This window comes from Nothoprocta perdicaria, unplaced genomic scaffold, assembly GCF_003342845.1.
Source record: "Nothoprocta perdicaria isolate Ctin4 unplaced genomic scaffold, notPer1 scaffold_77, whole genome shotgun sequence".
NCBI classification, from domain to species: Eukaryota; Metazoa; Chordata; class Aves; order Tinamiformes; family Tinamidae; genus Nothoprocta; species Nothoprocta perdicaria.
Window position 1 is genome coordinate 1,307,749 of NW_020456054.1, and position 18,671 is coordinate 1,326,419.

Below are 18,671 nucleotides of genomic sequence, written 5' to 3' on the forward strand. Positions count from 1 at the left end.
CAAGCATTAGTAATGCAATTAGAATAGCAAACTAAGCAATGTAAATTTTGGCTGCACTTGCAGATATTTAATGAGTAAAAGACTTGTGCCTTTCACTGGGCTGGATTCTTCAACTTTGTGCACCCATAGGAACTGCAACAGAACTGTTGTGCTAGACACATCAATATTTGAGCATAAACAGTTATGAATAATAATGAATTGCATCATCAGCTACACATGCCTTAATAGATAAACGTCAAGACTTCCAAGTGTTAAGGAAACGAGGAATTTTCAGAGCAATCAACCTTTTGTCAAGTCTAACAATCAAAATAGCTAGTTGTATTTGAAAATATTGCTATGAATCTGAGGCTTAAATTTTCTCCAGTCAGATTCTGTCTTTTTGAAGTCAGTGGGAGATCCAGTGGTGACAAAGACGGCTGTATTTTGCTGTTGACTGCAGTGACCTGCTCTGTTACCCTGAGGCCCAGCTGGCAGAGACTTCCCTCCTCTCACTTTTATGCTTTCTTAGTCTCAAAAGCACCCAAACTAGTCRTAGGAAATGATCCCAGCCCTATGGTAGCTCTTGAACTCTTGTATTCAGAAATGGGGAAAGTTTTAATTGATTTAAGCCACAAATGTGCAAGGGGCTATTCTGGTGCTTTAACAATTGAGCTAAGTTTCAGTGTTCCCATCCAGACCCTGTCACTATCTAATTAACTGGTATGAACATATCCAAAAGGGCCAGGATTTCTTCCCTGTTCTTATCGATGGGTTAACAAGTTCAGCCCTCAAAAATAAAAATTAAAAAAAAAAAATACATAAAATGTACTGTGTAGTCATCCTTCTGATAGGGTATTAGCAACCAAATATCAATCTGTTTTGTAAGAATACACAGTATTCAATGTTACTCTTCAGTGAGTAACGGATGTAGCCATCAGTCTATGATCAAAATATTTATTCCCTCTGCTCCCGGGAAGCACTCTGTGCAACCTGTCCATTGTTTTTCCCTCRGGATTCTGACATTTTGGGATAAAAGACAATGAAAAAATGTAGTATTCTTAATAAATATCCCTTCTGTGTAGAGAAAAGTGAAACAGTAATGATTTATCATCAATAACAGGCCAAAACAGAAATTTTAACTGCTGGCATTAATAACAACAAGAACCCAAGGAATAAGCAACTTTGTTAGTATAACATTAATTTCTATAACATAAGATCTAAAGTTAATATAGTTTGACCTCTTGAATATCAGTGCAACAGCATTTTATGGTGTAACTTGTGCTACAGCTATGCTATGGCATAAAGTTGTACTTAACCTTGAAATCATTTTTTTCAGAATGATAAGCGATTAGCACTCAAAAATTCCAAGGCCCAATAGCAGGAAGAAGTATGTACACATTAAAAAAAAAAGCATGATTGAAATATGTCATCTTTTGAACAGTGGTGTGTTTGAAATATAGCTATTTAAACAAATGTAAATAATCTAATTAATTAAATTTACTGCTGCATATTCATCACAGATAATTAATCTTATGTTATTTTTAAATAATAATGTACTAGGCTGAAACTTAACAGCCTTTTTTTTCTTTTTAAAGCAGACTATTTTTTTAAATTCCCATTTAAAAGACACTGAGGTCTTGCACATTTGGTCTCTCTTGCAAGTGACATTTTAATAAACCTGTGGCTCAAATTTCAGCAGTTTGTTAAATAACCAGGCCTTTAATAGGGAAATGAAGGGAATTAATCCTACTGTGTTAATTGGTTGGCATTGAATGCACTGTGGCTAACTGCACCTGGTTATATTTGCTTGTAGAGGACATATTCCCCTGCAAATCCTGTGGCATTTGGTACCGAAGTGAGAGGAATTTGCAAGCCCATCTCATGTACTACTGCAGTGGGAGGCAAAGAGATGGGCCTCAGCTGTCAGAGGAAAATGAAGACAGTGCTCAGCAGATATCCAGTGTCTGCCCCTTTCCTCAGTGCACCAAAAGTTTTTCGAATGCAAGAGCTCTGGAAATGCACCTAAATTCTCACAGTGGTAAGTACCATGTATTTTTCTGTAACACCTTCTAAGATTTAATCACTGTAAGCAGTGGATCAGTGTCTTCCCAAATACGTGCAAGCACTGGGTGTATATACTACTAAGATGCCAAGAGTTTCTGACGAATATTCCATGCCATCCACCTCTCTCATGTAAGCAGTGACATTTCTGTAATCTCTTTATTTGAAAGCTGTCTCTATCTCTCTCTTAAAAAGTATGTTCACACATACAGTTGGCATTTATTTATTTAGTGGTGAGGATATGTTCATGAGTCCAGACACATTAGACTGCTCCTTGGTGTCTCAATTACATCAGCATTTTGCCCACCCAACTTCTCAAGCAAACTCTCTCCTAGAGACTTCTGGTAAAGTCTCYTAGAGCACAATGTTTATCTGCACTCTTTGACACTCCTTGGAGAGAGACACACTCTCAAARACCAAGTCTTCCCAATACAGAATCTTAGAGTCATGGAGAAGGATTTTAATTTTAAGGCAGGAGACTTTCAAGAGTAGAATTAGGAGCTCTTTGTGCACCTATTACAAGCTGCTTGTTCCATAGCTTCTATATGTTCCTTTCCTTCTTTATAAAATGGGGTAGGGTATAAAAGGAAAAGGATAGTATTTCCCTTTCCTTAAAAAAAAAAAAAAAAAAGACTTCTCTATGGAAAGAGGGATTTAAAAATCTGGGATTTAGCAGGGATTTTATCTTGTTCCCTGAAGATCCTGTGAGTCTGCTATTTAAATTTGTTTTGAATTAGGTCAGAACTCACAGGTAATGAGTTTGCAGAACATTCTGCTTTGGATGCTCTGTTAGCACACAAAATCTGCAAATAAGCAAGACTGCCGTATCAGTCATATGGGTAGGTTGTCTATTTAGTGTGTAGAACCATGTTGGAAGGAAACACGGGCTTCCAGTTAGGTAAGTGGTGTCAAGATCACTGATGTATGCTTTATTCCCAGAAAGCTTSTTTCAGTGGCAGTGTGAAAAAGGAAGGGGAAAAGGGAGTCAGTTCTGTGGATATGGTGAAGTGAAAAACGTTTCTCTGATATTTAGGCAGCAATTACAAATCTAAATGGCTAATATCTTTGTTTGAGAAGAAAATAAAGCACAGAGTCAGCTGGATAAAGGATGTGAAAAGACATGTCTGAGCACCCAAAAGTTAGTAAACTTTCCATACCATCCCAACTCTGGCACAATGTAGAAACATTCGTATCTAACCTGAAAGCTAAAGAGTAAGAGATGTTCTCCCCAGTCTGTCTTTAGACATTGCTAATCAGTGCATTTATCTCATAGAAGTCACAGACTTGGGTAATTTATTTGGTGTTTTTATGAATTACATGGGAGGTGTTGAGTACCTCCCAGAGTAGGGCTGGGAGGAGGAGTGTGTTGCATGRGGAACTCAACAAGTGAACAACATTGACATCAAGTAGTCATTCCTTTTGGACCTTGTCAGCTATTCYTTTCCGGACTTTTTGGTGCTTCAAGGTCTTAACTCTAACTATACTGACTATAGCYATTTTCTGTCTCTCTTGCCTTGCAAAGTGATCATAGAGTCAGTCTAGAGTTTAAAAACTGCCATCCTTGAGAAACACAGAAATGTGCTGCGCTGAATTTAAAGTAAAAATTTTAAGAATATACTAAATCTAAGACTAARCCTCTTCCCCTCCTTTTTAGACATAAATTAGTCATTTGAATCATAGTTGTATTTTTTTCACATCTGATCAATCTTTAATTCTTCTAGGCAGATTATTTAAAAAAAAAATAAATAAATAAACCAGTTTCTGCAACAGGATTGAAAATTTCCTCCTCCAAATACCCTGTAACCTCGTGCCGTGTTTGTTGGAGCCTCTGTTAACAGCTCCAGCTGGAGGCTCTATCAGACCTACATTACTGGAGCTAGGAATTTCAGTGCATTTAGGTGGAGAGTCCCTACTGACACTCCACTGTCACATCATGGATGGAGCAGTATATGAAACTCCATCTTGTGGCAGTGGAGGAGCTAAAGCCTCTAATTGCTCTCCTGGAAGAAAAAAAAAAAATGCCTCACAGGGAAAAAGTGCTTATTAAAGTGGTATATATCTCTTCTGCTCAGTTCTGGCTTCTGAGGCCCAGAGTAGTTCACATTCTAAATGTGTCTCACAAATGAGAGATTGACAGACACTAGGAGTGAAGTGAGGGCCTCCAAGCCTGACAGAATGATAGAATGACTTCCCACAGATTGAGCCACAATATTCTTACAGCTTTATATTGTCCCATTACCACAAACCTGGTAAAAAGTGACCAAGGAGTATGTGTGTAGGTAGGCAAAACCAATGCCTGTGTTTGATTTAGATTTAAAATATCATCCCTAGTGTTTATTTTTCAGTTTTTTATCATCTATGAAAAAATCAGAATCAGTATTGCCATAAAAGACAACTTCTCTCTTTTTAGGTATTTTCAGCTACAAAATACTACAGAAGATGTTTTTTACTTGAGCAATGATTGTACTGTTCTAGGTAGGGAGATACGTTACGATTCCATAAGGAAAAGGTATATGATGACAGTAGCTGCCTACAGCTATTATATGTGGGAGAAAAAAGAAAATTAGTAGTTCTTACTGCTTTGTACACTCTGCAAATGATGCTCCTGTATTCTTGATGAAGGGAAAAAATGGTCACTCTAACCTGCATTTTACTTTTTACTTATTTATCTTTTCTATAGGAGTGAAAATGGAAGAATTTCTCCCACCCGGTGCTAGTTTGAAATGCACAGTTTGTACTTACACTGCAGACTCGGTGATTAACTTCCATCAGCACCTGTTCTCGCATCTTACTCAAGCTGCCTTTAGATGCAATCACTGCCACTTCGGCTTCCAAACGCAGAGGGAGCTGCTGCAGCACCAAGAGCTACATGTCTCYGGCACCAAGATTCAGAGAGAAAGTGATATGGAGCACTCTCCAAGTGGAAATGAAGAAGGTTTACAGACAGCAGCGGACATGCTGAGCAGAAATGACGTGCCCCAGAGCCAAAAGACCATGCAGACTAAGGATGCAAGTTCTGATACAGAGCTTGATAAATGTGAAAAAAAGACTCCACTGTTCCTTCCAAACCAGAGGCCAGAAACACAGCCTGCAACAAATAAGCAAAGTTTTTCATATACGAAAATCAAATCTGAACCGTCCAGCCCAAGACTTGCCTCATCACCAGTTCAGCCCAATATTGGCCCTTCTTTCCCAATGGGACCTTTTCTTTCCCAGTTTGCATTTCCCCAGGACATCACTGTGGTTCCTCAGGCTTCAGAGATACTAGCCAAAATGTCTGAACTGGTCCATCGAAGACTGAGGCATGGAAGTAGCAATTATCCTCCTGTAATTTACAGTCCCCTGATGCCAAAAGGGGCTACTTGCTTTGAGTGTAACATAACATTCAATAATTTAGACAACTACTTGGTACACAAAAAGCATTACTGCAGCAGCCGATGGCAGCAGATGGCAAAGTCACCAGATTTTTCCAGTGTTCCAGAAAAAATGCCAGAAGCTGTAAGTCCCAGTAATGGCCAAAGCTCCATAAACATCCTGAGTACGACTCCCCACACGTCTGACCCTGAGAACCAACTTCTGCAGACACCRTGCATAAACTCCTCCAATGTTTTAGATTTGATTGGGCCAAACAGTAAAAGTCACGAGAAGGACTTTACAGCACAAGCTAAGAAGCTGTCCAGTGCAAGCAACGGTGATGAGAAGATAAACGGAAAACCTTCTGATGTGAAGAATCCCAACACCCCTTTAGTAGAAGGGGAGAGCGATCCCACTAAGACCACATGYGAAGCTTGTAATATCACTTTCAGCAGACACGAAACGTACATGGTCCACAAGCAGTATTACTGTGCCACTCGCCATGACCCTCCGCTGAAGAGGTCTGCTTCCAACAAAGTGCCTGCCATGCAGAGAACGATGCGTACGCGGAAGCGAAGGAAGATGTACGAGATGTGTCTGCCAGAGCAAGAGCAAAGGCCACCGCTAGTTCAACAGCGATTTCTAGAAGTCGCTAATCTTGGCAACCCTTGTACTTCTACTCAAGAGTCCACAGAAGGCCTTGGAGACTGTTACCATCCCCGATGTGACATATTTCCGGGAATAGTCTCGAAGCACCTGGAAACATCACTGTCTATCAACAAGTGTGTTCCAGTTTCCAAGTGTGATACGCCGCACTCCACCGTTTCTTGCTTGGAGATGGATGTGCCAATCGATCTCAGTAAGAAATGTTTGTCCCAGTCAGAGAGGACATCCACTTCTCCCAAGCGGCTGCTGGACTACCATGAGTGCACAGTCTGCAAGATCAGTTTTAACAAGGTGGAAAACTACCTTGCTCACAAGCAGAATTTTTGCCCTGTCACTGCCCACCAGCGTAACGACCTGGGACAACTCGAGAGCAAGGTGTTTCAAAACCCAGAAAGTGAAAGAAACAGCCCAGAAGTCAGTTATGAAAGAAGCATAATCAAATGTGAGAAAAATGGAAGCTCGAAACAGCCCTCTCCTAATGGAAACTTATTTTCAACACACTTAGCAACACTTCAAGGACTCAAAGTCTTTAGTGAAGCAGCCCAGCTTATTGCTACAAAAGAAGAAAACAAACATTTGTTTCTTCCACAATGCCTTTACCCTGGAGCAATAAAGAAAGCTAAAGGAGCAGATCAGCTCTCTCCATACTATGGAATAAAGCCAAGTGATTACATTTCTGGTTCTCTCGTCATTCATAATACTGATTTAGATCAAAGCACAAATACAGAAAGTGAATCTCCTAAAGGCCAGACACCTTCAAATGGATGTGCCGTGCCGAAGAAAGAGTCTCTTCCATTATTGCCAAAAAATCGAGGCATGGTAATAGTTAATGGGGGACTAAAACAGGAGGAAAGGCCTGCAGCAAACCCACAGCAAGAGAACATTTCGCAGAACCCTCCGCATGAAGATGGGCACAAGTCTCCTTCCTGGATCTCTGAGAATCCCTTACCTGCCAATGAGAACGTCTCTCCAGCAATCCCTACGGCAGAGGAACAGTTGTCTAGTATAGCAAAAGGAGTGAATGGTTCCACCCAGGCCCCAAGCAGTGGAAAATATTGCCGACTGTGTGACATCCAGTTCAACAACCTTTCAAACTTTATAACTCATAAGAAGTTTTATTGCTCGTCACATGCAGCAGAACATGTCAAATGAAACGATCGGTCAACTTTGGTACCTGTGTTTAGCATATTGTTCCATACAGTCTAAAGAAAGCTGTTTGAATTACATCTGGACAATCAGGAGATAATTCACTATTGCTGAGTTGAAGACTTAAAGGTGTAATTTCATTACAGTCCATTAGTAAAGTGTATTATTGGTGCCATTTTCAAAAATATTAATTTATTTTACCAGCAGTATTCATAGCTGTAGTTATGTTATTTTTTATTTAAAAACTTTATATTAAAGTCATTTGTAATGTTATTGTATAGTTATTGTGTAGCACATATGGTTTGCACTGTATAGTAGATTTTAAAGAAAATAGTCACAAACAATACAGAAAAGCATTTTAGAAATAGCTTCAAAAGCACTTGTGTATCCTGATTTTTTTTTTTCTTATATGCTATTGCGGAATATATGTATATGCTAAAATATAACTTGCAAAAAAAGTTTCAACTATGCTGTAAAGTTCGCCTTAAAACTTCAATTTTTGAACAATTGGGCTCAGTTTGCACTTTATATTTTAGCAGATACAGTACCTTAGTCATTAGGCTTTGCATTTGTATGTAGCAGTATGTTTCTGTCCACTTTCTTAATCTGAAACGTACGTTAAATGAAGATGGCAATTTTTTTCTTGTATAGTACTTGTATTTTCTTTCGCTGATGCATCTCTGTCTCAATTTTTAAACCTTTGCTGTTAAATGCAATACTTTATAAAGAATGAACAAAATTACTGGAAGCAGTATTGTAAGTAATGAGGTCATATCAATCAGTTTTATCTTTTGAAAGGCACAGTCTAAAACAAAACCCTAAACTCAATGCTGCAATTATGAATCTAATTCATATATAAGATATATTTAAATATAAGAGTAGCAATACTGCAACTGGTGATCACAAAGATAATGTTCTACTTCTGATAGAAATAATTTCTCAACAAATGTTGTTACTATGCATGTATATGGATGGAATAAAATTCCAGATCATTGGAGATGTTTGGCGGTAACTTCTTTACATTTATTTTGTTTTTCAACGAGGATCTAGAGCTCACAATCTAAAGAATCTCTCAGGAGYAGGTTGGCATTGCCCTCTCCTCGGGGCAAACAAAGCAACAAAGCATTTAAAGAGAAAACGAACACAGGGGATACCTCCACCTGGTAACCTGCCACCTCCACCTGCCTAACTCAAGGCAACCTAGGGAACTAAAATCTGAAATGTGAAACTCTGAAAGCAAGAAGGCTGCTTCTTCTGTCATAGCTAAGAAAAACACACTTCTCCGGAGAACTGGTGCAGTGCTTCTGTAGGTCAAAACCAGTTACCCACTCTGCTCCATCATCTTTGATGTGATTCTTTAGCTGTTCAGTGGTCTTAAGAAAAGCAACTAACAACATTTGTTTAAAATGAACGACGGTTTGCTCCACTAATTCTATATAGAAATACTATTTAATAATTTATGTTATATTAAAGTCTGAACTCATGCACAGGTAACACCCTTCACTTGCAGTTATTATTCAGCCTCCTATGCACTGCTTTGATAAAAAAAAAAAAAAAATGACTATAGAAGTGAACTATTGATGCATTTTTCATCCTACAAGTTTGAAGGCAAGACCATGACATGAATATGTCACATAAAGAGSTGTAGTTAATTTAGTTCCTGTATCAGTCAAAGCACCAACACCAAATCAAATACATGAAAGGATGGTATTTCAGCTAAGCAGCCAGTTGGAGTCTAGGACAATGTGCAGACCCACTGGCTTTTGGCAGCCCTGTTCCTGTGTACTTTAGAACTGAATCCAATCCTTTTCTATCTGCAAGGGCAGAAGAACACATACATGTGATCCAGTAGCAAATAATAATAATAAAAATGAAAACACTCCGAAACCTGGTGATTTTTAGGGCTTTAAAGATGGAACAAAGATGCTTATCCTCTCAGCCAAGCTAGTGGCAGCGTTACATTAATTTAAGTAGGACCAAAATTGGTCCTGTAACAAATATTTGAGTTATATGTCTTGCRAAGGAAGAAATGCAATAGAAAGACAAGGATAAAAAGACAGAATGATTTATCATAATAATAAAACATTTACTAGAATATATCATACCAATGCATATAACATTTCATGATGTTTCAAAGAAAACATACCTTAAGATGGCAAACAGATTTGAAGATTATCCATCCTACAAGTTTGGTTTAAAAATCAGATGATTTTAGATTGAACTGTGCTAATTCTGAAAGATCTGCATGCATAGTCATGATTGTTACTTGAAACAGACCAGAACTTTTAGGTGAAGGAAGTTGGTCGGAAAGCCACAGGTAGCATAATTTAGAATTGCCAAACTCACATTGAGCTATATATATATAGTTAAGCTATATTAAAGCCTGGAATGTGGTATTGCTTTCTCCCCACTGGCTAGTCCAATTGCTTTCACACCACAGCCTAGACTGGATGGTACATTTTCTTTATAAATCATATTTGGTTGACCAGTTCCATTTTTCCAGCTTCAAAACCAGCACAGCCTTTGTGTACAAAGTTACATGAATTTGGCGTGTATTTACATTTCCCTCACTTCCCTGGAGCTTCCAGCAACTCCACAATGCACTAAATTCAGAAATACATCATCACACTCTCTGAAGATGCAACTATGCTAATTAAGTAGGTGGCAAATATGATTTAGGAAATAGGACTAGTGACGTTAAATATTTGCTAAAATAGAAAGCATTTAATAAATATAGCTATTCACATGGCTAATCTTGGGAACCATATTTTCCCCATTTTTTTACACACAATTTTCCATTTCTTTCCATTTGTTGCATCCATTTTTATATCTGCTTGTGTAAGGTAAGAACAAAAACTTGAGCAGCAGGAGATATCTCTTAAATCTCTTCAGCAAGATTGAATAATGTTGCTATAATTTCATCAGGGAGGGATGAGGTGGTTTTACGCATCTATACTATAAATAGTATATATTATTTACAATAATAGACTAGTTGGATCTATTTTCTGACCAAATTGGTATATTTTATTATCTACAGATAATGCATTTTTCAAAGTGATTTTAAAACCATTACACTATTACTAAAAGTTCCTATTGAATACGGGCTCTTTCCTGTTTTTGCTTGTGAGTTTTTGTAGGTTTATTAACTATTTACCACATCATCTACACGAAAAGAGCCCACTTTTAGTGCATCTTTAATATCTAAAAGTCAGAAGAAAGCAGATTACCTCAGCTATATGGCTTAGACTGACTATTTCATCAGCTGGAGTCAGTGAATAAAACTTTGAGGCAATCAACTAGACCTGAGTAACTCAAGAAAAAAGAAAAATCCTATGGACCAACGTGGTGGCCACTTCCCTGTCTGGCTCATGTGGTTTCATCTATTCTGTAAGTTGGCTTGAAGGACTGATAAGAATCCCCATGTATATAGTAACTTTTGCACATTCATTACATGATCTCTCTCATCTCCATCCAATATTTGAATATTTTATATTATGGTCACTTTTTATTTTAAGTGAAGTGGACAGGCTTAATGCAAATTGCAAGGGGTTTTGCTACAAACTGATGTCCATTTGTCTGAATTAGCATCAGAAAGCTAAAGTTCTGATGATATTTTCTCCCTGCTACAAATAGTCATAAAGCCACATTGTAGATATCTGCTGTGGATCCATGCTGCTAACTTCATGACTATGTCCCTTGCCTGAAACTGTGCACAGCAATAAAGTAGTGTCATCCCAGACCTAGTCTGAGAAGATGCTATAGGAGGTGGTGGTTCTCATACATAACAAATGACGTACCATTGGAAAGAAAAAAATATAACGCTTAAAAATGACGTAGAAAGAAAAAAAAATCATCAAAGCCACCATCATAAGCCAGGTGAGGTGAAAGAGGGGTATTTCTTTTTTTCCAAAACAGAAATAACCTATGAAACTGAATTCATTCTAAGATGTTGGTTGAGATAGAGCTGTTCATAGCTTTGAAGACAAGGCTTAAAGAAAATAATGTGGAAAAAGAATGGTGTTGGAGAATCTAATTGAGGGGCAAAAAAGATAGAAGAAAGGGGAACAGGCACTTTGCCAGGTTGAGGAGTGTAGTATGGGCACATCAGTGCCTGTACCAGGCAGTATTAGCAAAGTATCAGCACCACAAAACAAGTATGCACATGAACCTGAAGGCCTACGGGGAGTAGCTAAAATACCATGAAATGCATAGTTGGAGAACCACTCCCAAGTGATGCCACCCATTGCCAATGCAGAGATTCTTCCTCTGGCTCCCCAGGGCTGCCAAGGAAATGGGCAGCTCTTCCCACCTTCCAGATGCCCTTCACAGATGAGGCTGTGTGTCGCCGAGAGCTGTCAGGAAAGACACAACACAGGATAGAGTAGTTTGACCCCACTGTAAATAAGAGATAAATCAGATAGATACCCAAGATTCAGTGACGTTAGCCCACAGGGAACACTCTTGGTCCTCTTATCTGAAGCTTTCCACAGCACTGTGCATCTAGACCGATTGGAGCCTTAGTGGAAAGAACTGAAAAAATAATGACGGTATTTGTGTGTAGAGTGAAATAAAACACCATAAAGGGAAGGGGGCAGAAAATTTGCACTCAGATAATGAAAGCTTCTTCATAATGTGGATGCAAAAGATGAATGCATTGTGATTGCAAGCATCAGACAAGAACTTTTGTGTCCATGTATATATTCTCAGACATGCACGTGTATATATACATATGTAAAATATATACAGAGATGAACAAGACAGGGTAAGAAGCTAAACTAGATTAAAAATAAGATCAAGGAGATAAATGAGGTGATTAGACAAATTCTTTGTCTGCAGAAGCAAGAGCCAGACCCTTTAATCCTCATTGCTTAGGTAACTGGTGCACTGTGGCACATAGTAGGGGAATGGCACATTCTCTTCCAAATGTAGCTGTGCTGCTGGAGATGTTACCCTCTGCCCTTTCTGCTCTCGGCTCCTTGGCATAGCTCCCAAAGCAAGATATTTGCCAACCTGCCAACCCAATTGCTCACGCACTCATTTTTTTCCATCTGCCAGAAGAGTTGTTTTTGCAATTAAAGGTTTTATTCAGTTCTTCTGCCTTTTTGTCTTTTATATTTTTAACTCTTTAACCTGTCTTGAATCAATGTCTCCTTGTTCTACACGGTGGAAGTGGGTGAAATGAGCTGCCTGAGCTAGCTCTCCACAACGGAGAAGGTGGCAGTCTCCACCAGTGAGGACAGCAGAAGCATCTGCAGCAGTCTGCAGCAGGCTGCAACCTGCGCTGTTGTGGATCGGCACCTGAGCCAGCCCATGCAGAGCGAGCCCCATCCTGCAGCATCCACAGGACTCACTTAAGCACCTCAGCTTGGCAGGAACTCTTCCCAGCACAACTAATAGCAAAAACTCTAGCTCATACATTGATTGGCATAGCCTTTAAGTGAGTATGTTCATGGATGTTCTTCCTTTCAAACTTTTGGATAGGTTTCCAAGTAAGGAAAGTCACTACTGTGATGAGTAACACTGGGTACACCTKAAAATATTTTAGAAATATTCATCTCACCTTTTCCAGTGCTAGTGGTTTTTCAGGCTGAAAAGTCAGGATTGCATGATCCTGACGTGTTGACTATATGTAAACACAATCGCCTTTCAGGACCACTAGCATCATCATTGTTTAGAAAGCCCATCTGTTCTCCAAACATTTCTCTGCTCAATTATTCACATGCACTAATAATTTCCTTATTTATAAGAAGATAAACTTCTGTGTGCCAGAAGATCTGTCTTGTAGCTGTGACCGGCTGATACAGAACAGATTGCAGAAACCACAATCCTCAATCTACATCATGACAAAATTAGCCCTTCTACTCCCACATTTGTTTGAAGTGGGAGCCACAAGGGCAGTAAATGGAGAAGCTGAGATGTGAAATGGTAATAGATCGTCAAGTCTATTTGGCCCTTAAAAGAGTGTAGCTGCATGGTTCGTTTATTCAGTTTACTTAGGGGATGCAACCTTCAATTCATTTGCTTTTTCCTTTTGAGCAAAACTTGCTAAACCCCTGGCAACTTGGTTTTCAGGAGGATGTGGGTAAAACGCTACCGGGCTGACTGCTGGCATTTTACCAGAGGGAGAGCATACTGCCTTTTTTGGTATTTTGACATTTTCGATCTAATGCTAATTCTGATGAACAAGAGATACATGGAATCTAATAAATTGAGCTTGTAGGCTCAAAGACTGATCAAAGAAGAAAACTGTTTAGAGAGAAGCCGGCTCAGGTTATGATTGAAGTTTCTATACTGGGCTAAGCATGCAAGGGGAAAGGGACATGTCCGTTTATTGCCACAAGGTTTCAGAGGAGAAAATAAAAGAAACCCCCCTCAAATGATCTCCTTGAACAAAAAGAATAAGAGGAAATGCAAAATCCAATTGGAGGGATAATCTTCAAACTATGCTCTAGACCAAAAGAAGGAGACTGTGCAGATTTAACTTACAGAAATTTAGTCTAAAATCTCCTTCTCCTTCCCTCTCCATTCCCTCTTTTAGTTTAAAACTAAAAATACAAGTCACAGTTGGGCCATAGAACACAACAGAGGCAAGGTGCAGGGTACAAGAGTGCAGCCATCTGTAGTGATGGGCTAACTCAAAGGCACTTGCAGCACAGTGTTTCCCAAAGCTGTATCCTCCCTGGCCCCTCGCAGCTCAGCCATGCGAATAAGGTCCCATGCMGTGACAAGTACCTGCCTGTGCCTGTGACAGCTGTTCTGACAGCTGCTCACTGGCACTCGYAGACCTTGGCAGAAAAAGGGATATTCAACAAACCAGCCCTATGTGGAAGAGAAGCAAATTTTCCAGAGATGCAAGTACCATTGCTGACCAGCTGACATGCATGACTAGGTCCCCCAGGTAGCTCTCTCATTTGGTTTGTAAGCAACCCAAGGCTGACTTTAAAGAACTGAGCATCCCAAGTGCAAAGAGCTATCTACTGGGAGGTTCTCTAGATGTTTACGACAATGAGCAGCAGTGGAGTGAGAGAAGTGATGCAAGCTTACATAAAAATAAATGACTTGTTTCATTACAGTAAAGAGAGTCTGATGCAAAATGCAGCATACTGAAAACATGAGTTAACCTGAAGTTCTTTTAGAAACAGACATGACGTAAAGTTAGCATTCTGCAAAGCAGCAAAATCCCTTCTTTCTAGAGGACTACCATTCCACTAACACCACTTGCTACTAACAAATCCTTAAAAATTCAGGTCAACCATTTGGAACTTATGTCTAATACTAAGAAAACTCCCATTGAAATGAATTATGGAATATCCACTGCAATTGCAGTGTCTAGAAGTAGATAAAAGAAAATATGTCTTCACGACCTTTATACAGGTTCCACAATATTTATATACTGTACAATCAACTTATTTTGTATATGATAGCACTAGCTGTACAGCTGTATAGAAGGAATTACCTCCCTCTAAATATAGAGGAAACTTCAGGTGGCTGGAGACATATCCAGAAAAGCTAACGTCACAGAATCACTAAGGTCAGAAGGGACCCCTGGAGAACATTTAGCCTACTCAACAGCCCAAARTAACGTCATCTAGACAGGCTGCAAAGAATCACAGAATGGTTGAGGTTGGAAGAGACTTCTAGAGGTAATCTAGTCCAACCTTCTGCTCAGGCAGGGACACCTAGACAATATTGCACAGGGTTACATGCAGGTGGGTTCTGAAGATCTCCAAAGAAGGAGACTCCATAACCTCTCTGGACAGCCTATTCCAGAGTTCTGTCACCCTCACAGTAAAGAAGTTCTTCCTCACATGGAGATGGAATTTCCTGTGTTTCAACTTGGACCCTTTAACCCTATCACTGGCCACCACCGAGAAGACTTTGACCCCTTCCTCCCTACATTCTCCCCTTAGGTATTTACATGTATTAATCAGATCCTGTCTCAATCTTCTTCAGGCTAAAGAGGCCCAACTTGCTTAGTCTTTCTTCAAACAATAGATGCTCCAGTCCCTTAATCATCTTTGCTGCTCTACGCTGGACCCTCTCTAGAAGCTCCACATCCCTCTTGTACTGGGGAACCCAGAACTGCACACAGTACTCCAGGTGCGGCCTCACCAGAGCTGAGGAGAGGCACAGGATCCCCTCCCTCCACCTGCTGGCAACATCCTCCTGATGCAGCCAGAATCCCATCTTGGCCACGAGGGCACTGCTGCCTCATGGYTAACTTGGTGACAACCAGAATTCCCAAGTCTATCTTGACGAAGCTGCTCTCCAGCAGGTCAAMCCCTAATTTGTCCTGATGCCTGGGGTTATTCTTCCCCAAGGGAAAGACCTTCCACTTGTCCTTGTTGAATCTCATGAGGTTCCTCTCTGCTCAACTCGCCAGCTTGACCTGGAGCCTTGTGAATGGCTGCACTGTCTGGAGTKTCAGACACTCCACCCAGCTTGGTATCACCTGCAAACTTGCTCCGGATGGACTCAGTGCCCTCATCCAAGTCACTGATGAACAAATTGAACGGCACTGGACCCTGTACTGATCCCTGGGTAACACCACTGGCCATAGGCCTCCAACTGGACTCAGCCCCAGTTATCACCACCCTCTGAGTTCTGTCATCCAGACAGTTCGTAAACCACCTCACTGTCCACTCACCTAACCCATGCTTCCTGAGCTTCTCCATGAAGATGCTGTAGGAGACTGTCAAAAGCCTGCTGAAGTCAAGGTAGACACCATCCATGGTTCTYCCCTCATCCATCCAGACAGTCATCCAATCACAGAGGGCTATCAGGTTGGTCAAAGACAACTTCCCTTTGGTGAATCCATGCTGACTACTCCTGATCACCTTCTCTTCCTTCACATGCCTAGAGATGCTCTCTAGGRTGAGCTGCTCCATCACCTTACCAGGGACAGAGGTGAGGCTGACCAGCCTACAGTTGCCCGGCTCCTCTCTCTTTCCCTTTTTGAAGACTGCAGTGATGTTGGCTCTCTTCCAGTACTCTGGGACCTCCCCTGTTCTCCATGATCTCTCAAAGATGATGGAGAGCAGCTGAGCAACAACCTCTGCCAATTCCCTCAACACTCTTGGCTGCTTCCCATCCAGGCCCATAGATTTATGGGTGTCCTGTTTGCCTAAATAATCCCTAACCCAATACTCCTCAACTAGTGGAAAGTCTTCCTGTCTCCTGTCTCTCTGTCTCTTGTGTTTGGGCTCTGTGGTTCATGAGGACCAGCCTTAGTAGTAAAGACAGAAGCRAAGAAGGCATTTAGTACCTCTGCTTTCTCTGCATCCTCTGTCACCAAGGCACCCTCCCCATTCAGCAGTGGACTAACATTTTCCCTAGTCTTCCTCTTGCTGCTGATGTAATTAATAGAAGTCCCTCCTGTTGTCCTTGACATCCCTTAATTCCAGACAGGCCTTGACCTTCCTCATTGCATTCCTGCATTCTCTGACMATATTTCTATATTCTTCCCATGTGGTCTGGCCCTTCTTCCACACTATACATGTGCTCTTTTTCTCTTCAAGTTTTCCCACGAACTCCTTGCCCATCTACGCAGATTTCCTRCCCCCCTTACTCAACTTCTTTCTTGTCGGAATACACAGATCTTGAGCTTAGAGAAAGTGGTCCTTGAATATTAGCCAGCTGTCCTGGACCCCTTTCCTTTTAGGACCCTGGCAAGGAGATTCCTCCAAGGGGCTCTCTGAAGAGGTCAAAGTCGTCTCTCTTGAAGTCCAGGTTTGTAATGCTTTTCTTGGCCAGCTTCCTCCACGTACGATCGTGAATTCCAGCACCTCATGGTCACTGCAGCCAAGACTGACCCCAACCCTCACATTTCCAACTAGATCATCTGTTTGTTAATATGAGGTCTAGCAGCGCCTCTCTCCCTGTTGGCTCAACTACCATCTCCATCAGGAATTTATCAACAATACACTGCAGGAACCTACTGGARCCTCCTGGACTGTCTGTTCCTAGCTGTATGCTGATCCCAGCAGACATCAGGGTGGCGGAAGGCCCCCATGAGGGCCTGGGCCTGTGGTTGTGAGGCTACTTGCAGCTTCCTGTAGAAGACCTCATCCACTTCTTCTTCCGGGTCAGGAGGCCTGCAGTGAACATCCGTGTCACCGTTGTTGACCTGCCCTTTAATCCTCACACAGAGGCTCTCGACTCGCGCTTTGTCCTCCCCTATGCTGAGCTGCATACATTGCAGTTGCTCTCTCACATAAAGAGTAACTTCACCACCTTGCCTTCCTGGTCTGACCTTCCTAAAAAGCSTAAAGCCATCCATAGCCATGTTCCAGTCATATGAGCTGTAAAGTTTTGTAAACTCCTCCAGAAACAGCTCCAACTTGAACGGTGCCAGTTCTCTCAACCATTCTTTCTATGGCAGATTCTCCAGTTCCTTAATTATCTTTGCAGTCCCTCTCTGGATTTGCCCCAGTGTGTCCATGGGTGTTTTGTACTTGGTAGCCCAGTACCGGACATAGCACTCCAGCTTTGTACTCACCAGCACTGAGTAGAGGGGAAGGATCACTGCCCTTGACCAACTAGAAATTCTCTGCCTAGAAGCTCGGGAGGCTTTTGGTCCTACTTGAAACAACAGGGCTTTGCTGCCTCATGATCAGCTTTGAGTCCACCAGGACCCACTTTGTTGCAAACCTTTTTTCCTASACAGTCAACTGCCGTCCTGTAGTAGTGTCTACAGTCATTCCTCCCAAAGTGAAAGACTCAGCATTTCCTTTTACTGAGCTTTTCGAAGTTCCTGTTGGCCCATTTCTCCAGCATATCACTGTCCCTATGAGCAATCCTCCAGTGTATCAGCTGCTCTTCCAGTTTTGTGCCTTTTGCAGACCAGTCTTCTGGTCTTCACTCTCTTCCATCAAGTCTTCACTCTGTTCCGCCATCAAGGTCGTTATTTAAGATGCTGAAGAGTGTTCATCCCAATATTGGCCCCTGTGGGACATGGCAGGTGACTGGTGTACAGCTGGCTTTTGTGCCAGTTCAGCCATTTTTCAGTCAGACATTTGTCCAGCCTGTGGTTCATCARTTTGAGGATGTTACAGAAAGCCTTATTGAAAGCCTTGCTAAGTGCAAAATAAACAATATCGATTTCTATCTCCTCACCAACCTGTCAAGGCAGTCTTCTCATTATAGAAGGCTGTCAGGTTCGTTATGTTTGACTAGCTCTTCRTAAATCCAGGCTGAGCATTCCCATTGCCTTCTTACTCTTTATGTTTGGAAATTATTGCCCTTTTTTTCCCCCAGACTTCAAGTATCTCCCCAGATTACCACGAACTTGCAAAGATTCAAAAAGGTGAATGGGATTCTAGACTGCAYTAATAAGAGCGTCTCCAGCARGCTGAGAGAGATGATCATCCCTTTCTATGCAGCCCTAGTGAGGGCACATCTGGAGCACTGTGTCCAGTTCTGGACTCCCCAGTACAAGAGGGATGTGGAGCTGCTGGAGAGAGTCC

The 18,671-nt window shown here is 41.2% G+C and overlaps 1 protein-coding gene across 1 annotated transcript in view; it reads left to right on the top strand.

The window, feature by feature from the left end:
• LOC112957846 (zinc finger protein ZFPM2) overlaps positions 1–8,125 on the top strand; it is a 60,949-nt gene extending 52,824 nt beyond the window's left edge. Inside the window, exons 3-4 of the mRNA XM_026051595.1 lie at positions 1,793–2,017; positions 4,721–8,125. Of these exons, the coding sequence (XP_025907380.1) occupies positions 1,793–2,017; positions 4,721–7,212 (2,717 nt within the window). The 3' untranslated portion in view covers positions 7,213–8,125. The remainder of the gene's footprint in view (positions 1–1,792; positions 2,018–4,720) is intronic.
• Positions 8,126–18,671: the final 10,546 nt, after the last annotated feature.